The sequence below is a fragment of the Aquarana catesbeiana genome, linkage group LG04 (genome assembly GCF_042186555.1).
Source record: "Aquarana catesbeiana isolate 2022-GZ linkage group LG04, ASM4218655v1, whole genome shotgun sequence".
Classification (NCBI taxonomy): domain Eukaryota; kingdom Metazoa; phylum Chordata; class Amphibia; order Anura; family Ranidae; genus Aquarana; species Aquarana catesbeiana.
In genome coordinates, this window is record NC_133327.1 from 302434225 (window position 1) to 302457063 (window position 22839).

General features: G+C 40.4%; 1 protein-coding gene across 4 annotated transcripts in view; it reads left to right on the forward strand.

Moving 5' to 3' along the window:
- ADGRB3 (adhesion G protein-coupled receptor B3) overlaps window positions 1–22839 on the forward strand; it is a 1384867-nt gene that overhangs the window by 1308477 nt on the left and 53551 nt on the right. For all 4 annotated transcript variants that reach the window (XM_073626736.1, XM_073626734.1, XM_073626737.1 and 1 more), the window contains one exon: window positions 7786–7825. In XM_073626736.1, the coding sequence (XP_073482837.1) occupies window positions 7786–7825 (40 nt within the window). The remainder of the gene's footprint in view (window positions 1–7785; window positions 7826–22839) is intronic.

The following is a 22839-nucleotide window of genomic DNA, read 5'->3' on the forward strand; positions in this document are numbered from 1 at the left end:
ATCCCGGTAAATGGCCGCTGATCGCGGCCGTTTACCATGTGATTGCGCCGTCAAATGACGGAGCGATCACATGTAAACAAACCGGTGTCATCTGATGACGCCGGTTCCTCTCCTCCCCTCTGTGTACCGGTCGGTACGCTGTGAGCGGAGAGGGGGATGGATGGATGGCTGCAGCATTGTGGGCTGCATGTGTAGTGCCCACAGCGCTGCACAGAGACATCCAGCCATCCATCCATCCATGCTCAGCCATCCCCACTACTCTGCATGCCCTGCAATGCTCTGCAATGCCCTCTGCAATGCCCCACAGTACTCTGGTATGCCCCACAATACCCCTGCAATACTCTGCCATACCCTGCAATACCCCTGCAATACTCTGCCATCCCCTGCAATACTCTGCCATACCCTGCAATACCCCGCAATACTCTGCCATACCCTGCAATACCCTGCAATACTCTGCCATACCCTGCAATACCCCGCCATACTCCGCAATACCTCGCCATACTCCACAATACTCTGCCATACCCTGCAATACCCCTGCAATACTCTGCCATACCCTGCAATACCCCGCAATACTCTGCCATACCCTGCAATACCCCTGCAATACTCTGCCATACCCTGCAATACCCCGCAATACTCTGCCATACCCTGCAATACCCCGCAATACTCTGCCATACCCTGCAATACCCCGCCATACTCTGCAATACCCCGCCATACTCCGCAATACTCTGCCATACCCTGCAATACCCCGCAATACTCTGCCATACCCTGGAATACCCCGCAATACTCTGCCATACCCTGGAATACCCCGCAATACTCTGCCATACCCTGGAATACCCCGCAATACTCTGCCATACCCTGGAATACCCCGCAATACTCTGCCATACCCCGCAATACCCCGCAATACTCTGCCATACCCTGCAATACCCTGAAATACCCCGCAATACTCTGCCATACCCCGCAATACCCAGCCATACTCAGTGATACCCAGCCATACTCTGCGATACTCAGTGATACCCAGCCATACTCTGCAATACTCAGTGATACCCAGCCATACTCTGCAATACTCAGTGATACCCAGCCATACTCTGCAATACTCAGTGATACCCAGCCATACTCTGCAATACTCAGTGATACCCAGCCATACTCTGCCATACCCTGCCATACCCAGCCATGCTCTGCAATACCCCGCAAAAATCTGCAATACTCTGCCATAACCCGCAATACTCTGCAATACCCCGCAATACCCAGCCATACTCTGCAATACTCGGTAATACCCAGTCATACTCTGCCATACCCAGTCATACTCGGCGATACCCAGTCATACTCAGCGATACTCTGCAATACCCAGCCATGCTCAGCCATACTCGGCCATGCTCAGCCACACTCAGCCATACTCTGCCTCTGTATGTGGCCAGGCTGTGGAAGTCTCACACATGTGGTATCGCCGTACTCAGGAGGAGTAGGAGAATCTATTTTGGGGTGTCATTTTTGATATGTACATGCTATGTGTTAGAAATATTGTATAAATGAACAACTTTGTGTTAAAAAAAAAAAGCGTTTTAACCACTTCCGGCCTTCCGTCATACGACATCCTTGACTTTGTGCGGGGATATCTGAATGATGGGTGCAGCTACAGGCATCATTCAGATATCATCTTTTTCAGCCGGCGATTCCCTACACCATAAGAACGATCATAGTTACACTGCTTGATCGTTCTTACGGGAGGCGAGAGGGGACATCCCCCCTCCCGCCGCCCTCCGGTGCTTCTACCGACTCACCGCTACGATCGAAGCCAGGATCTTTTTTTTTTTTAATTTCAGGCACAGCCTAGAGGTGAGATTTGGGGTCTTATTGACCCCATATCTCACTGTAAAGAGGACCTGTCATGCCATATTCCTATTACAAGGGATGTTTACATTCCTTGTAATAGGAATAAAAGTGATCAAAAATTTTTTTTTTTGGAAAAAAGTGTCAAACTAAAATAAATAAAGTAAAATGAACAATAAAAAAAAAAAAAATTTTTTTTAAAGCGCCCCTGTCCGTGTGCTCGCATGCAGAAGCGAATGCATACGTAAGTCCCGCCCACATATGAAAACGGTGTTCAAACCACACATGTGAGGTATCGCTGTGATCGGTAGAGCGAGAGCAATAATTTTGGCCCTAGATCTCCTCTGTAACTCAAAATTTGTAACCAGTAAAAAATTTTAAAGCGTCGCCTATGGGGATTTTTAAGTGGCGAAGTTTGGCGCCATTCCACAAGCGTGTGCAATTTTGAAAGGTGACATGTTAGGTATCTGTTTACTCGGCGTAACTTCATCTTTCATATTATGCAAAAACATTGGGCTAACCTTACTGTTTTGTTTTTTTTTAAAGCAAAAAACAATTTTTTTTCCAAAAAAAACGCGTTCGAAAAATTGCTGCGCAAATATCGTGCGAGATAAAAAGTTGCAATGACCGCTATTGTATTCTCTAGGGTCTTTGCTAAAAAAACATATATAATGTTTTGGGGTTCTATGTAATTTTCTAGCTAATAAATGATGATTTTTACATGTAGGAGAGAAATGTCAGAATTGGCATGGGTGCTCCAGAATGCCTGAAGGTGCTCCCCTGCATGTTGGGCCTCTGTATGTGGCCACGCTGTGTAAAAGTCTCACACATGTGGTATCGCCATACTCAGGAGTAATAGCAGAATGTGTTTTGGGGTGTAATTTGTGGTATGCATATGCTGTGTGTGTGAGAAATAACCTGCTAATATGACAATTTTGTGAAAAAAAAAAAGAAAAAAAAAACTTGATTTTGCAAAGAATTGTGGGAAAAAATGACAACTTCAAAAAACTCACCATGCATCTTTCTAAATACATTGGAATGTCTTCTTTCCAAAAAGGGGTCATTTGGGGGGTATTTGTACATTTCTGGCATGTTAGGGTCTCAAGAAATGAGATAGGCCGTCAGTACTTCAGGTGTGATCAATTTTCAGATATTGGCACCATACCTTGTGGACGCTATAACTTTCACAAAGACCAAATAATATACACTAATTTGGGTTATTTTTACCAAAGATATGTAGCGGTATAAATTTTGGCCAAAATATATGAAGAAAAATTACTAATTTTCAAAATTTTATAACAGAAACGAAGAAAAATTAATTTTTTTACAGATTTTTCGGTCTTTTTTCTTTTATAGCGCAAAAAATAAAGAACCCAGCGGTGATTAAATACCACCAAAAGAAAGCTCTATTTGTGTGAAAAAAAGGACAAAAAATTCATATAGATACAGTGTTGCATGACTGAGTAATTGTCATTCAAAATGTGAGAGCACCAAAAGCTGAAAATTGGTCTGGTTATTAAGGGGGTTTAAGTGCCCAGTGGTCAAGTGGTTAAGCATCATTAAAATCACTGCTCCTGAAAATTTTTTTTTTTATTATTGATACATGTCCCCTAGAGCAGTACCCAGACCCCCATTACCTCTTTTATGGTCAATTACTTGCAAATAATGCAGTTTTTATCTTTTTTTTGTACTTATTTTTATTCATCTGTCAGCGGGGAAACCCATTGACAGCTGATGACTCATTGGTTGTTAAGGACGTGGTGGCCGGCCCCGTTCCTTAACAACCAGCTTACACTGCACCCTAATTGGGCAAGTCTTTGTCCAATCAGGACACAAAATGCACCGTGAGGTGCTCGTGCATTGGAGGTTGTTCGTCGGGGCAAACACCCAGCAAATTTGGTGTTCGGCAAACAGCTGAACACGCAAATGTTCAGTCCCAACTCATGCTCAGGCCGAACCGTTCACTCATCCCTAGCTATAGATATGTTCATAATAAGGGTGTGCATTTTAGGAGGCCAGAGATGGTGGTCCATGCCCAGCAGGATTGCCTGCGATGTAGGTGAGAAGGAAATGTTAGTAACAGAGTTTATGTAAGCGGCAACATCAGTCCACAGTTTTCAGAGTTTAGGACATTTCCACCATATGTGATAAGTTGAGCCTTTTTTGCCCACATTGCCTCCAACAATATGGGGAATGGAAATGTCTTGACCTACATTTGGTATGCATTTTAGACCATAACAAAAACTGGAAAAACAACATCTGTACAAATGTGCACTAAAAACCACTGAAATTATATTATTGCTTATACATGTTTTTAACCAAGTGTAGAAATCTTGACTAGGACAGTTGACTTAAAGCAGTATTAAACATATCTCCTACATTAGAGTGCATACTCTCTGACAAAAAAAAGCAACAGAGACATCTTTGGGCAGCAGCATTGTCAGTCGGGGGGGGGGGTAGTGTTAGATGCCTTAGCAGTTTTAAATACACTATCAAATTAAAACTGACCCCAACTAACACTTTATACTTAGTTACAGCAAACAAGTTTTTTTCTTTTTGGGATAAAGGTTTAACATAAATAAAAGCTGATCATTGTAAGCAGTGGTAATTGATTTACCTCAGCCCTCTAACCACTACATCTGCAGGACAGCTTGTTCTGCCGAAAAATAAAAGACTTACTGGTTGGATCAGCAGGTGAAAATAAAATGTAAAAAAAGCTAATAAAAGAAAACTGCCATAACAACAAAACATTGGTAAACTGCAATGCAGTGTAATGATGCAGCCTAAAAGGAATTACTACAACCAGCCTTTCTGTGTCATCATTTTGATATTCAGTTGCATATTTTTTTTTTTTTCTTTCTTTTTTTTTGCCACATCAGTGTCCATTTACAGGGTTGAAAGTTTCAGCTCTGCTGTTCAATACTTTCCCGACTCGTTACTCACATCATGGTGGCATCTGTTGCAGATTTTTTTTTTTTTTTTTAATTACAAGTGTCTTTTATCTAATCTGCATGCTTACGGCATCGCACCTTCCCTCAGCAACTTTATCAGTAGAGTCGAAACTTAAACCTCCCTTCCCTTCCCCACCCCCCAGCCCGCCCCACCTCCTCGAAGTCCTATTCTTCCTTCATCCGTGTACCTCCAAACTAACTGTATCAATCCCTCCCGGTGGACACCCCTCCTGCTTCAATACCCATCTCTGGCTACTCCCCGAAAGCTTCATTAGCTGGGCAGTTGCATATTGATCATCAGCCTAAGGGTCATTTTTCTGCCTCTTTGTAGAATGCATATTAACCACTTCAGCCCTGAAAGAATTTACCCCCTTCCTGATTGGGCCATTTTTTTGCGATACGGCACTGCAACGCTTTAACTGACAATTGCGCGGTCGTGCGACGCAGTACCCAAAAAAACTCAACAAAATTTACGTCCTTTTTTTTCCCCACAAATAGAGATTTCTTTTGGTGGTATTCGATCACCTCTGCGTTTTTTTTTTTTTTTTTTGCTCTATAAACAAAAAAAAAAAGCGACAATTTAAAAAATATATAATAGATATCCCCAAAAATGTTTTTAAAAATCAAATTTCTATATCAGTTTTTGGAAAATGTATATTCTTGTACATATTTTTTGTAATAAAAATCGCAATAAGCATATATTATAATTTCAAGATTAATCACTGTGTTAGTAACGGTAACGAAGCAGCTGACATAAATGGTGACAAAAGGAAACATAAAATATAATGGTACACAGCACAGTACTACAAATATAGTATTACAAATAAAAGTCCATAGTGTTTGTAATAAGGTCCTTGTTCAGGGGAAAAAGCTGGAATCACCCACAGTGTAGACAGAAATACAAATTAGGTGAATACGGACTTATCCTCCACCGAACATGAACACACCAGGCCTTTTACCAAAAAGAATGGACCACTTAATCACAGGTGGTCAAACAGGCATGATAAATGCACAGAGCCATGAAACCATTAATGGAGATCACAGATGGCTGGGTCTTGAAGTCTCACCAAATAATCAGAGGTGCGTGCATAAAATATAAAAGAAGGAACTCCTCATGGTGTAGTATTATAAAACCAGAGTATATTTATTTAAAGAAAAAATCCAGGCTACACACATTTCATCAAATAAAAACGAGCATGTACAGAAAGCAGCGGTCTGTATAAGCAGCATTTGTTTCCAACCACAAAGATGGCAGTGGTCAACACGTTGCAGCATCATGACATCAAAACTCTACCCAATAAGCAAATTAATTGGTTTGCACAAAAGTTATAGCATCTACAAACTATGGGAGATTTATGACATTTTTATGGCATTATTATTATTATTTTTTTACTAGTAATGGCGGTGATCTGCAATTTTTATCGGGACTGCGACATTGTGACGGACAGAGAGGACACTCTTGACACATTTTTGGGACCATTGACATTTATACAGCGATCAGTGCTATAAAAATGCACTGATTACTGTGTAAATGTCACTGGAAGGGAAGGAGTTATAGGGGATGATCAAGAGGTTAACTGTGTTCCCTCGGTGTGTGTTCTAACTGTAGCGGGAAGGAACTGACTAGAGAAGAAGACAGATCATTGTTCCTAGCTAGTAGGGACACACGATCTGTCTCTCCTCTCCTCATAGACCAGGAATTTGTGTGTTTACACACACACGTCCCTGTTCTGGCTCTTGTGCCCGCAATGGTGCGTGGCCAGTGGTCATCACGGCCATGCGCACCGGTTTCCCCACAGTGTAGTGGGCGCACACGCACCTCCAGTGGTGTGCGCACGCCTGTTATCCCTGCTTAAAGGTCCAACATACAGCTACAAAGGGCTCGCGGGAACATGCCAACCTGCTGCAGTATAATGACAGCGGCTGGTCTGCAAGCGGTTAACTCACTAACTCTACAGTGGTCTAATCTGTCATAATAAAAGTGGTTTATTCTGCCACAGTTTATAGACACCTCAAAGGGCAACACCATTTTCCTGGGGAAAAAAAGCAAATAAAGAAAAAAATAATATAGTGTATACAATTGCAACACAAGTCATATTGTTTTTGAATGTTCTTAAATATGACATTATCTTTTCAATCTGCAGCTCTGTAATTTTCTGAAAATGCAATGCAATATGGCTACCTGAACTTGTTCTGTACATAGAATGTGTACAGAATGCCCCCGAGAAACATAATTTCCTGCTTGTGTGATTGGCTCACCAATTTTTCCCAGAAGTCTGCACTAAGATACAAGTCAGATTTCAGGTATCCGCTGCAACAAAAATGTAATTTTTAGTGAGATACTTCCAAAAGGAAATCATGTCTAAAGGGATGCAAACCCAGCAGCTTTCCTCATTAGAGACCTGTGGGTGCACAGCCGATTGATAATTATGAACCACTCCCGTTAGACTCACTTTCCCACATGGATACAGACAAACACACAGTTTCTTCAGAATAACAAAAGTAGGAACCTGCAATAAAGTTTGTTAAAATCCTTGCAATGTACATAGATCACCCAGAGGGGAATGTTTTTTTTGCAACAAAAGTGGAGTTATACTTTAACTTTTAAATTTTATCAAAGCACAGTGATAGTAAGGGTCATAACCTACAGAGCAAGAAATGCTTCTTATAGCCTTCCCCAAACCATATGGCTTGTTTACTAAAGGAGTTAAAAATGTTTACTCAATAACAAAGAGGAAGATTTACATCTCAAAAGTAAAAAATGAAGATTCGCGTCAATTATCTGATCCTATGAAAAGCAGATTCCCATTTATATATTTTATCTGCACCTGATAATTGCACATTCATAGGTAAAGTGAATCTTCATGCTTTTTTAGTGAACATTCTTAACTCTTTTAGTAAATCAGCCTTAATATCTCAATGTTGTTCTATAAGCAATGCTATATGAATAAAGTGCTCTGGTGATTAATATGTATACCTTTGCTTTTTTTTTTTCTCTCAATAACAGACAGACTTTGAAAAAGATGTGGACATTGCTTGCCGGTCAGGTAAGAGCATATATCAACTGAAAAATCGATACAACTCTGTGAGAATAGTACAAGTTTATGATTACAAACAGAGACTGCTAGGTTCCCTGTTGCTGAAAAAAATGGGTAGCATGCTTAGTAATTTTTCAAAATTGAGATAAAATGCCGCTTGTCAATGTGAAACATGCAACAGAAGGATTATTGTATTGTATAAACTGAATGTGAAACTACCAGGCAAACTCTAGTGTATATCAGGAATTCTAGTATTAACCATAAATCATAAAAAGATATTTTAAAGCTTTTATGGTAAACATTTCACTTGAAGGATCTACTTAGCTGATCCACTTAGCTGTCTTTCCAGTAATACTTTAAATTTTGCAATTCTGCTATTCATTACAATCACTAAAGAATCTATGCAGTAAGCATATTGCTTGGCATTTTTAGAGCTGCTCCATGATATCATTATGGGCAAGACAAAGACCTGTGGGCCCTGTCCGAAATATGACTGTCATTTTCAGCTGCTATTGCTGAAACAACAAACATTATGGCAAATAACAAATACTATAGCTTAGTAAACCGTGCCTATAATCCTTCAATTTTTAACAAAATACTTTGAGAGATGTTAACATTTTTGATTATTTGTGAGGAAATATACAGTAACAGATCAGCTGCTGTTTTTATATTGTATATTGGCCTTACATTTCTTACTAAACATGGTATTTTTTCTCTCTGCAGAATAAAAGTTTTTTTGGTTCCAGGAGAATAAAACATGTAATTTTAAAGTGAAACTCTAGTTTTGTTGAGGAAAGAAACCATCCCATTCAGGTCATCTGTATAGATAGTACAAGAATTCATGCAAAGTGGATGTCAAATGCCCAATACAAAATGTGTTAAACTTTTCAAGTATTTTCATTTGGATGCTAAGTTGGAATTATAGTCACAAAATTAGTCTCAGTGTTGTAACAAGAAACACCATATCTTGTGAAGTGAGAATCGGGTTAAAAACTTTTAATCTCCATAATTGTGCAAGTTCATGACTCAGAGATTGTTGAAATTAGTGGGTCAGCATGACAGAACTAATATATATGGAAAGAAAGTTCAGCAATGGCATATATCCTTCCATAAAGGTTTACTCTGTGGACATTGCCAGGGATACCATATTCCCCACAACAGCTACTAGTAATTTGACATAAAGTGCTATGTACATTTCTGGAACAGCCTGTAAGACATGTTCAAGTTCAATTAGACTAGAAACTCTAGCAACACTTGTGTAAAAAGTACTCTGGTGTGTCTGCAGATAAAAAAAAAGTGTTAGGTTGTCTTAGAAAATGGCTGCTGGCCCAAATTGCAATAGGAGCGCAAATAAATTACAAAATAATGCATGTATCAATTACTGTATATATGTTACATCAAGGTTAACAACACTGGAGTTTACCTTTAAATCTGGCTATGTAGATTTATTAATTTGAGAAGATGTAATCAGGAGATTTACAGATTCATTTCCTTTTGATTTCATGAATATAATGCAAAGAATTAAATCCTTTAGGTATCAGGAAATCATGATACAAAAAGTGCATGATGCTCTGGACAAGTCCACAAAATAGTTGTTTGGAATGCTTTCCCTTACTTCCTCTCCTGGTGATCAAGCAAGGCAGACAAGATCAAGACAGCAATAAAAACCTGACAGAGGTTTTTACTCTTTTCCACTCTTTGAAATAAATTGCTTGTGCCCCCCCACCACAATTTCATAGATCTTATTTAAGCACTGGTAACCATATAGGAGTTTGTTACCGAATGCCTAGAAAGACAGAAATACAAACCTAATATAAAAATAGAAAGACAGAAATACAAAGTGACCCCCCCCGCCCCACACTGCTATCCTTTCAAAAGGTTCATAATGTCCAGGGACTGTCACAGTAGTCACATGACTAGGAGCCAGTCCTGCTGGATACTGATAATTAGTGGGGCCTGAGAGCTGTGTTTAACAGTTTGATCTCTGTGTTGGGAGCATGCAGTGAGTGCATTCTCAGCACAGAAACATTGGCTGCCCAGCAATGCATATATGCAGTGTGTGGCATTAATGCCCACCCTTTAGCCTCAGCACATATTTGTTACGTGGGCAGCAACAGGTTAAGGAGGTTTTTGCTGTGAAACATCAAGAAAAATCGGACGAACATTTGCCCGATTTAATTATAGTGTGTTCCCCACTTTAACAGGCAACCTTTCAGTTTTCTCCACCACTGCACTAACATGCACTACCCCACTCTGACCCACTACATCAACATGTTCTGGGGGGAATGATCAAAACTGGAACAGACATAATCTGGAGCAGTTGTGTATGGCAACCAAAGCATCTATCTTCAGCCAGTTCAGTTATGCTTTGAAAATTAAAAATAGAAACTGACTGGTTGCCATGACTAACTGCTCAGGATTCTGTCTGCTCCAGTTTTGATTAATTTCCTCAAATGAGGGAATTGATCAAAACTGGAGCAGACAGAATCTGGAGCACTGTCTCCACCACCACATATTGCTATTCATCGTATTCAAACAAACATTTCTCTGTAATCAAATACTACTATTAAATGCGTAGTCAGCATAGTAGTTTGATTTAATTTCCTTCTATGACAGATGGTGCAGCATGCATTAATAATTGTTTATGAAAATGATACATATATTTCTGTTATTTAGGGGAAATCCATGATGTCCAAATATTTAGTCATGCTATTCCAAACAAAAGTAATAGTACTTCATTTTTTTTTACCCCTTTAAGGTAGTAATCCAGTTGCCACCTTCATCCTAGTGCTATATTCCGCTCTCTAAGATTAAGTGCTCAAAATTCTAGTATGGCCTGTTTCTTACCAGCTTTTATAGACATGTGGGAAAAAATACTGTTGATTCCTGTCCCCAGAGGGTGCCATCTAAGACATTGTTCTTGTCTTTAAAGACCACATATGAAAAAAATGTATACCCTACTTACTTGCAGTCCTGGACTAATTATTTTTTTTTTGCCCAAACAAACTGCAAAATCTAATTTCTATCTAGGAGATATACCACCAAGCCATTTTTCTTATGACAACTATTTAGATGGAGAATATTATATAGATATTATTGACAATAAAACACTAAAAATTGTTATTACTTTAGCCACCTAGGTGAGGCTACAATGCATCTGGATTGCATGTTGATGAGGACAAGGGCCTCTTCCCCACAAACCTTGCCCGATGGTTGTGGGGGACTGTGGATGAAGGGCTTACTGGAAACTGGAAGACCCCTTAAAAATAAGGGAGCCCCAAGATTTCAGCACCCCCTATGTGAATGAGTAAGGGGTATGGGCTGGTATTGGTTTTGGGGGCCTCTCCCTTAAAATCCATACCGGACTCAAAGGGGGTTGATTCACTAAAACTGGAAAATGCACAATCTGGTGCAGCTGTGCGTAGAAGCCAATTAGCTTCCAGTTTTTTGTTTGTCAAAACTTAAATGAACAAGCTGAAGTTAGAAGCTGATTGGCAACCATGCACAGCTGCACCATATTTTGTGCTCTCCAGGGTTAGTAAATCAACCCCAAAGTGTTTGGTATAGAATCTGGGGAGACCCTAAGCCCTTTTTTTTCATAAGATCCCCTTTAAAATCTATACTAAACCTAAAGGGCCCAGTATGAATTTTGGGGAGGACCTCACTCTATTTTTTGTTTTTTTTTAACACTATCCCTGCTATTCCTTTACATTCACTTGTCAGTCTGGAATATGCCAGCTGGGGATGAGTCACTGCTAAATGTTTAATTTTACTCTGCAGCTAGAGGTTCATGCTGGCCAAACACCCATTCATTAAGCAGTTTAAGCAAAATTCTCTATAGACTGTACACAGTGTGGAAGCCTCCCCCATATTGCTTCCTCTGCTGGTTGAATGTTTTTATCTCATTATCTCTTATGATCAAATTTTCTTAAGCAATTTTTCTCTTAAAATCAAATGTTAAAGATTGTTACAGGAAATTATTACATACAAGAGTAACCAATCATTTCTGTAATGTATGTAATATGTGTGTATGTTGAAACATTCACAAAGCACATTTTTTTAAAATAGGCCCCCTATTGTTTAGGTAAAAACACAAAGGTGAGCCTCCTGTTATAAAGAGAGATGGCAACAAATATATACCCTCGCCAAGGAGCTTTTATATAGATATAATGCTATGGCACTGTACAGTTCCTTTTCTCAAGCTCACAGTAGAGATTGGAATTTACCTCCTTACTGACAGTGAAAACTGAAAAGAAGGTTAAATGAAAAATTCCTTTCTTACGCAGCCACATCTATCTTTGCCCACGAACTGAACCAAACTCTATGCCCTCCGCAGATCTCTATACACTGAAAAACTCGATGGGTGCAGTGGCTACTTTGCCATCAAAGGTGTTAACAATTTTTTAAAATGTTATTTGATGTTGCTGATTGCTCCTACCTATACAGGATCTTGGTTGGCCAATATCCCCCTCCCTACTCTTAGTAGCTCTCAGTGAGACCAGCTTAAAGTGATATTAAAGTCAATTTTTTTTTAAATAACAAACATGTCATACTTACCTGCTCTGAGCAGCAGTTTTCCACATAGAGGCCCCATTACTCCTCTTCTATGGTCCCCTGCCGGTGCTCCTGGCCCCTCCCACCTGTCAAGTGCCCCCAGAGCATGAAGCTTGCGATGGGGCACCCAAACAGGAAAGCTCCCAAGCCACAGCTCTGTGTGTCCAGTAACACACCGAGCCGTGGCTTGGCCCTGCCCCTTCTCTCTCATTGGTTCACTGGCTGAGATTGACAGCCAATGGCTCCCACTGCTGTCTCAGCTAATGAGAAGTGAAGCTCTCATGAACATTGCTGGATCGCAAAGAAGCTCAGGTAAGTATTAGGGGGGCTGGGGGGGGGGGGGGACTGCTGCACAGAGAAGGCTTTTTACCTTCAGCCATAGAATGGATGAAGGTAAAAAAAAGTCATTCTTTGCAAACACTTTAATGCTCCTTGTACAGAGGAAGACATTTTAAAGCTCTCTTTGTTAAAGCTCTCTCAATGCCAATCAAAGCTCCTGTCACTAAATAAAATGGTTAGCTTACAGTCCTGCTTACACCTTGCTTTTGTTGGTGCTTCAATGAGGCTTCGGTGGAGCTTCAATGGGGCTTTGATGGGGCTTTGGTGAGGCTTTGTGGGGCTCCGATGAGGCTTCAGTGGGGCTTTGATGGGGCTTTGGTGAGGCTTCGGTGGGGCTTCAAGTGAGCTTTGCCATAGACTTCTATGGAGGCTTTGAAGACGCTTTGAAGCACCACTAAAGCTACATGGGGTAAAATTTTTGAAGTAAAGCTGAAGCAAAGCAAAGCAAAATCAAGATGTAAACAGGACTGTAAGCTAACCATTTTATTTAGTGATGGGCTTTGACTAGCATTCAGAGAGTTTTAACAAAGCCTGTCTGAAGCCTTGTTTTGAAGCAAGTGCAAAATAGCTGTTATTTGTGTGTTGAAGCCAAAGCAAATGTAAATGAGCCCTAAAAGATAGTACTACCCCAGGACCAGGTGGCTTTACTATTGCTTACTATGAGCACAAATCTCTCCTTTTGAGCCCTAGATTGAATTTGCTATTTAACTTCTATCTTACAAGGTCATTACTTTCCCAATCAGATACTTTTTGGCCAGCATTCCAAAGCCAAATAAGGACCATTTTTACCACAAACTTATAGCCCTTTATCGGTGATCAATAATGTTTTCAAGATTTTTAGTATTATCCTTGCTGACATACTTGCCTCCATAATTTCAACCCTTATTATCATTGATCAGTCAGGATTTATTCCTAACAGATTACAGATAATATTCATCTAGTAACCAATATTGTCCCAGATGCAAACCTGCACCAGAGAGTTATCGTATTACTTAGTCTAATTATACATAACATTTTAACAGTTTCTATCTCTTTAGTAAATCAACCCCAGTACTTTTGAGTCCCCCCAAAATTTGAAGTTTGCCTTTGTTTCAAGCAAAAATACCAGTTTACACTTTGCTTATTAGTTTGTTCCTGAACTGAATATGTATAAATTGATCTAAGCAATTACACTATCAATAAATTATTATGATTTTCAAAATGCCAGATTTGTAAATGAATATGCAGCAATGCATTTCAGAATGTACTGGATTCCTAGCATAGTCTGTTTGTCTGATACATTAGTGCAGTGTGCATGGGTATGGAATGTTTTTTGATTTGCAGTTATACATATCTAGCCATTTGAGATATTCACAGCCCCCATCCCCACATAAAATATAGTCATTCTCACTGAAATGTTTGTTCTCTGTTGAAAAGTCAAATCACAGGTATTTAATTTGCTGGCAACAGAAGAAGATCACCTATTTAAAGACAACTAGGAATAGAACTGAGTGCCCAGCAGAAGTTACAAAACACATTGCTCGAGGGAATAATTATTTTTGCTTGAACAGGAAAGTGTTTTCACTTCAGTGAACAAACAAATATGACATGTATCTAAGTTGGGAATAATGCTTTCACAAAAAGCATATGAAAAATGCAGAGAATGTGAATTGGTATTTGGTTTCAGGTTGTCCTTTAAACAGAGTAAAGCATGGTAGCCTTTAGGCAACACAATGCAATATTTAAATACAAGTTAAATATCCTTAATCCAGTTCTGTACATAATGCAATATTATTACAAACCACATACTGGATACTTTTCTGTAATTTACTATTATGCAATATAAACATATTGCAGTGGATTTATTGAAGAAGTATAGGATGTTCACTTAGCTTAGTGAATAAAGTGAAGCTCTGATCGCTTCAATCATCTAGTCATGTGTAAGGGGTATAAATATTTTTTTTTATTTCATTGCATATAAATCTGCATTCTAATGCATTCTAATTAAACACAACTTAACTTTGTTAATGTAAAGTGTAACAATAAAAAAAAAAATCACAAAGGAGATATAAGAAGCAGTTTGTCACATACATTAACACAGCAGATTTTGCTTTTTTGGTTCCCCCTGCAACATAGTTTTACTAACTGTTGATCATGCCAATGGATCTGTTATTTTTCCATTTCCTGTAACAGACCAAGCTGTCCAGCAAAAGTTGCTTTCCCCCAGTGGTCTGGCCAGTAGTACACCTCCTGTGTTAGAGTGCCCTCACCCTGGATGAAAATGTAGAGGGGGCAGATTTGAACAGCAGCATTGCCAGTCTGGTGGGAGGGGAGTGTTAGATGTAAGCAAATTTAAATGCACTAACACATCAAAGCTAAACTCCAGCTAACATTGTATAAGCAGTTACAGCAAACTGTTTTTTCCTCTTGGGATAAAAGTTTTCCATAAATAAATACAAGCAGACAATTGTAAGCACACCTGCCAATGTTAAATGGTTTGTCTCATACCTGTAACTGCAAGAGAGCTTTTTTTTTTTGAAAAACAACATTCTTACTGGCCAGATCACCAGGTGAAAATAAAGAATAAAAGAAAAGAAAGATTAAAAATGAAAATGAATACAGCCATTACATCCAACAATGGGGAAGCTACAATATAATAAATGTTTGGTTTTGGGTTTAATGCCACTTTAAATCTTTTTTTTTTTTTTTAAGAAAAAAATACTTGGTGCTGTACCTGCAAATTGTTACCTAGGGTTAGGCTTTTCTTTGTTTTTAACTTTCTTAAAGTCACTAAGGTTCACTAACTAAATGCACATACTGTAGACTGTATAGTTTGCAAGTGCAGTTGCTCCAGAGATTAGTAAATGAGGTAAAGCTTCACTTTACAAAGAATTCCCAATTACATGCAAGGAAAATACAAAAAAAAAAACCCTGCACTTTTGCATGCATGTGATTGGATGATAGAAGTCAGCAGCACGTCCTCTCGTTTACTAAGCTCTAGAGCAACTGCACTTGCAAAGTGCACAATCTGTTTACCCTTAGTAAATCAACCCCCATTTAAAACCACAAGACCTTCTAAGATTACCCCTCTAAGATTACACTGTCCACAGATTAATAATGCTGCTTTGCGATTTCAAAGCAAAAGGATTAGTGTTGCCACCCTTGTTGCAGGAAGTAGAAAGAAACTGATCTACTAACAGGATTAACAAGTGCAAACCCTATGTTTCCTGTAGACTCAGGAAAATAAAAACTGTCATGCTGAAGCTAGTGGTAGACTGCATCATATATTGTATTTTTTAATTTATTTTTTATTTTGTCCATAGTTACACTTCACCTTTGCAAAGCTAAATCAACCCCATCATTTCCATTACTTCCATTGTCACAATTAAAATGGTATTAAACCCAAAAGCAAACATGTATTATATTGCAGCTTACCAGTTCTTAGATGTGATGGCTACATTCATTTTCTTTTTTAGGGTTCCTTTCTTTTATTTTCATCTGGTGATCCCGCCAGTAAGATTGTTGTTTTTCAAAAGAACAAGCTCTCCAGTAGAATGTATTACTTACAGAGATGAGACAAAGCATTTAACACTAGCAGGTGTGGTTACAACAATTAGCTTTAATTTTTTTATGTAAAACCTTTATCCCAAAAGGAAAAAAACTGTTTGCTGTAACTGCTTGTAAAGTATTAGCTGGAGTTTGGCTTAAATTTGTTAGTGTATCTAAATCTGCTAGTACATCAAACACTACTCTCCCCCCAGACTGACAATGCTGCTGTCCAAAGGTCCCCTGTGCTCCTTCTTCCAGAGTGATGGCACACTAATACAGGAGGTGTGTTACTGGCCAGATCACCAGGTGAAAACAGGGGAAAAAAAGTCTAAAAAACTACCACATCTAATGGCTGGTAAGCTGCAATATATTACATTTTTGTTTTTGGGTTTTATTCCGCTTTAACATCCACCAGTAAATTAGTGGTGGATGTGTTTCTCAATTAATATCCTTTATAAAGTGTGCACTTTTAGGAACAAGCATGATTATCTACTGTACAGTGTTATATTTAATACAATTTCCTAATGATGAACTCCAGCAATTTTTGTCCCATATATAGCAGAAACCATAAAAGCTCTATTGACCTACAATGTGTTTAGACCAGTGTTTCTCAACCTTTTTTCAGTCAAGGCCCCCTTTAAAATTATGGACAGTCTTGAACCGCCCCTTAAAATTATGGACAATCTCGAGGCACCCCATTCTAAAATGTAAAAAACTATTCTAATAGTAATAACTTATCAACTGATGATGTCATGGGCTGTTAGGACACCAACGGCTAGAAGGTGCACAATGAAAACCTGTGGCTTTGTGTAACTAAAAAGCAGGCTTGATCCACCCCCTGGATTGTATACAATTTTTGGGCATTTTTAAGGCATTTTGCCAAGGCACCCCTGAAGAAACTTGAAGGCACCTCAGGGTGCCTGGGCACCTGGTTGAAAAATGCTGGTTTAGAATATGTGTAAAGAGATTTTGTTATGCTATTTTCTGCTATTACTGTGGCATTATTGAGATGCTTCAAATTACCAACAAAATATGAAACATTTCATTAGTGTTTTTTTTATATATTAATGAACTAGTCTTGCATTTTAGAGACATTAAAAAATTAAAACAGGAAACACAAACAAACAAAATCAGTCTGATAGAAACAGAAATGTAGAAATGGAGCAAAAGTGGGGCAAGCTCCAGGAAGGTTTGCAATGATAAGGGAAGTTATGCATTAGGCTAGTCTTATTATTGTGCAGTATGTTAGGTTATGCAGGGCAAGGAATGTTGCCTTGCAAAAGGAAATTTCCTGGAAGGTTCACACATAGAAGAGAAAGAAACTATATGGAATGCTGGATTGAGGGCATTGAAAATTCCTAAAGAGGAACTTCACCCTGCCATGGCAAAACTAAATTTAAAGAATATATAAACCCAACATTAGACAAATTCAGACAAATTTTACGAATCTCCAAATGAAATAGTCATTTTCCATCTAATTCCAAATTTCGAATTCGGATCGGTCGAAAAATGATCAACTGATTAGAATTCTGTGTGAAGAATTGCTGGTTGTTAAGGAGTGGGCCTGGAAACTGACTGCCGCGTCCTCATGACTCATCAGCTGTCAGCAGGCTTCCCCACTGACAGATGAATGTAAACAAAAGAATGCTATAGAAAATTCAGAAAAAACAGCATGGGGTCCCCCCAATCTATACCAGGCCCTTTGGGGGATGCCCCAGTTGGTGATTTCAAATATGTCAGACGGAGGAGCAGGCAGTCGGCGGGGAGCCTTCAACGAGGCCAGATTTGTTTTTTATCTTTTTCGGATCCAACAGTGTGGCGGGTGTCGTAATTAATGGCTCTACATCAGGGGACATTGTTTTTTATTTTTTAATAAAGGAATTGTCAAAAACCTTTGTTGTGTCTTTATTAATTTTTTATACTTTTTTGGTGAATAGGTAGGGGTACCTCTTACTTATTCACATGGAGGGGCGGGATCTGGTGGGCCCCTTGTTAAAGAGGGCTTCCAAATTCCCGATAAGCCCCCTGCCCACAGACTCCCACAACTTCCTCCCAGGGTCGTGGGGAAGAGGCCCTTGTCCCCCATCAACATGGAGACAGGGCGCTTTGGAGTGGGGGGTAGAGCCCTGTTTGCTTGCCCCTCCTTTCCTGGCCTGCCAGGCTGCATGCTCGGCTAAGGGTCTGGTAGGGTTGTTAAGGATGTGACAGCTGACTTGCCTGCCTGCTGCTTAACAACCAGCTATTCTTCACACAGAATTTGAATCGGTCGATCATTTCTCGACCTATCTGAATTCAAATTATTCCAAAAATTTGGAATTCATTAGAAAATAATAAACTAAATGAAATTTAATGAAAACAAAATGAAGCAAATTCCCAAACGAATCAAGGAAACAAAATTATTAACATGACGAATCTATCCAAAACTAAACAAATTTGTAACAACATTTCATATTCCTGATATGTGGTTGCTGTACCATGTACTTGTTTGAAAAAGCATCCTGTTCTCTTTGTATTGCTTCCTTTCTGTGAAATACCTGGTGTCTTTGCCAGTCCCTCTGTTTTCCTACTACAATTTAACCACACTAAGCAGGAGAACACACTATGGTCAGTAATTTAGCTATGCTGGGAACTCAGCCTTCTCTCTTCCAATGATCAGACTTGTCATGACACTTCCCTTCTGCATAGCCTTTCACTGGGAAGCTCAGTGTTCTGCTGTTTATCCTCCCTCAGCCCCTATGCAGATGAGAACAGAGGGTATGTGATCAATTATAAAAAAAAATAGGAAAACAGTGTTTATATATATATTTTTAATCTATACACAAACATTTTGCTTTTTGTTTATATTTTAAACTGAATGGATTGTTTTACAAGATGAGGATTTACATATACTTTAAAAGTTAGCAGCTACAGTTGCTACACACTACTCGCTACACACTACTAGCTGCTTTTTAAGCTGCTTTCTTAACTTTTAAGAAACACATACTTACCAGCCCATGAAGTCCAGGTTTTCCCATGCCCAATTCTTCACAGGGCTTCTGATCTTCCACACTTGCATTTGGGACCCAACAGTCATTTCCTAATTGCCCAAAACTGCACATGCACAACATTGAAGGAGGCGTTCACCTTTCATAAAATGTTACATATTCAGGGTGTAACATGTTATGAGTGCACCAACCCCTGCATCTCTCCGATTCCTGTGCTAGCTAGCCATGGTACTTCTCCACCTGCTAAAATATGCTAAAAAATGCTGTCAAAATATTTTTTTAAATGTAGCCGTGCGTCATTCATTCATAGCGCTCTGTGAATGGAAAATGACAAGGTCCGGCATCCTTTGTGGCTGTCGGCTTGTAGTTTTTAATGAACTACCACGGTGCTGTAAGCGCCGTGGTTGTTCATTTATTATTCCTGTCAGCATGTATCAGCTTCCTCATATGAGGTACGAGCAAGCCTATACACTGACAGATCTGCAGAAGACCTGCATGGCATCATTGATCTGCTGATATCCTAGGAGGCTGCAGGTGGGGTGGTGGGGCCAAGGGTGTGTCATCCTCACCTAGACAAGGAATTAGGAAGTGGAAGCAAGGACCACCAAAAAGGTACTCTCTTCCTATTCATAGTCGTGCATGCAATAACACACCACTAATACTGTACCTGAATCTGGCCCAAGTGCTCCACACCAAAGAATACTTGGCAAACTCTGAATTCTAGTATCTAGTAGTACTTTAAAGTGGTTCTAAAGCCTTAAGGTTTTAGAATGCATTAAGGTGAAAAACCTTCTCTGCTGCCCACCAGACCCCCTCTTTTCCTTACCTGAGCCCATCCAATCCAACAATGTGCATGAGCGCAGCGGCTCCTAATGCTGTCTCTCTCCTCCTTGGACATATTGATAGCAGTGGGAGTGATTGGCTCCAAGCTGCTGTCAATCAAGTCCAGTGACACGGGAATGGAGCCGAGTCCCACTGTCTGTGTCAATGGACACAGCAGCGGGACTCAGTGAGCACACATGAGTACTCCCAGGGAAAGAGGCTTTCCCTGGAGGCACCCGATAAAGAGGAGAATGGTTCGGTCCGAGTATAAGATCGGGCCAAACTTTGATTGTTCGGAAGTTCGGCGAACAACGAACATTATGCAATTCAAAAGCCGCCAAACACCGTTAAAGTCTATGGGACATTAACATGAAAAACCAAAAGTGCTCATTTTAAAAGCTTATATGCAAGTTACTGTCATAAAAAGTGTTTGGAGCCCCGGGTCCTGCTCCAGGGTATCAATGCAAAAAAAGTTTTAAAAATGGCTGAGTTTTTTTGGTTAGTCGACTGTTTTTTTTTTCGGTTAGTCGGGCGGCGTGATAGAAGATGAATGGACATCGCTGGACATTTCTAATTTTTTTTTTTTATAAAGGACTCTTGTCTTTTTTATTATTTTTGACACTTTTTTGTGAAATTGTACAAAGTACTACTACTACTTTGGCTTCTCCAAAGCACCCTCCCCATGTTGAAGGCCTGTGGCCTGGTACGGGTCAGGAGGGGGGGCGCTCTCTCGTCCCCCCTCTCTTACTGCGGCCTGACAGATTGCGTGCTTGGATAAGGTTGTATGGATTTTATGGGGGCACCTACGCCATTTTTTTTTAATTTTGGTGCAGGGTTCCCCTTAAAATCCATACCAGACCTGAAGGGCCTGGTATGGATTTTGAGGGGACCCCATGCAATTTTATAAAAACAAATTGGTTCGGGGTTCCCCTTAATATTCATACCAGACCCAAAGGGCCTGGTAATAGACTGGGGGGGACCCATGGCATTTTTTCAATGAGTTTTATCTATATTGCAGAGACCAGACAATTCATTACAGCCGCAATCAGTTTTAAATGACTTTTTTCCTTTAGAAATGTAATTTTGCTGTGGTACTGTTCTAAACATGGGAAAACTGTGCCACTTTACAGGCATACTATAGACACCCCCCAGGCATAATATTTAAAGGAATATTTCATTTTTATTGTTTCATTTTAAGCATTATTAAAATCACTGCTCCTGAAAAAACAGCATTTTTTAAAACTTTTTTTGCATTGACACATCTCCCCTGGGGCAGGACTCGGGTCGCAAACCATTTTTTATGGCAATAACTTGCATATAAACCTTTAACCACTTGCCGACCGCCTCACGCAGATATACTGTGGCAGAATGGCACAGGCAGGCAGAATCATGTATCTGTATGTGATCTGCCTCCCGCGGGAGACCCCCCGATCAGACCCCCCCGGTGCCCGAGGTGGTCGGCTTCTGTCTGGGAGCGATGAGAGGTGAGGGGGGAGACCATTCATTCATGGCCCCCCCTCGCGATCGCTCCCAGGCAATCAGATTCTTCCTTTGCTGCTGTCTGCTAAACAGCAGCAGAGGAAATTATGTCATCTCTCCTCGGCTCTGTATTTTTCGTTCCGGCGCCGAGGAGAGAAGACATCCGAGTGAGTGCACCAACACACGCACAGTAGAACATGCCAGGCATACAATACACCCCCGATCACCCCCCGATCATCCCCCAATCACCCCTCCCCCCGTCACACTGACACCAAGCAGTTTTTTTTTTCTGATTACTGCATTGGTGTCAGTTTGTGACAGTTAGTGTGGTAGGGCAGTTAGTGTTAGCCCCCTTTAGGTCTAGGATACCCCCTAACCCCCCCAATAAAGTTTTAACCCCTTGATCACCCCCCGTCGCCAGTGTCACTAAGCGATCGTTCTGATCGCTGTATTAGTGTCACTGGTGACGCTAGTTAGGGAGGTAAATATTTAGGTTCGCCGTCAGCGTTTTATAGCATCAGGGACCCCCATATACTACCTAATAAAGGTTTTAACCCCTTGATTGCCCCCTAGTTAACCCTCTCACCAGTGATCACCATATAACTGTTACGGGTGACGCTGGTTAGTTTGTTTATTTTTTATAGTGTCAGGGCACCGGCCGTTTATTACCGAATAAAGGTTTAGCCCCCTGATTGCCCGGCGGAGATACGCGTCATCCCAGGCAGCGTCAGATTAGTGCCAGTACCGTTAACACCCACGCACGCAGCATACGCCTCCCTTAGTGGTATAGTATCTGAACGGATCAATATCTGATCCGATCAGATCTATACTAGCGTCCCCAGCAATTTAGGGTTCCCAAAAACGCAGTGTTAGCGGGATCAGCCCAGATACCTGCTAGCACCTGCGTTTTGCCCCTCCGCCCAGCCCAACCCACTCAAGTGCAGTATTGAGCGATCACTGTCACTTACAAAACACTAAACGCATAACTGCAGCGTTCGCAGAGTCAGGCCTGATCCCTTCGATCGCTAACAGTTTTTTTGGTAGCGTTTTGGTGAACTGGCAAGCACCAGCCCCAAGCAGCGTCAGGTTAGCGCCAGTACCGCTAACACCCTCGCACGCACCTTACACCTCCCTTAGTGGTATAGTATCTGAACGGATCAATATCTGATCTGATCAGATCTATACTAGCGTCCCCAGCAGTTTAGTGTTCCCAAAAACGCAGTGTTAGCGGGATCAGCCCAGATACTTGCTAGCACCTGCATTTTGCCCCTCCGCCCAGCCCAGCCCACCCAAGTGCAGTATCGATCGATCACTGTC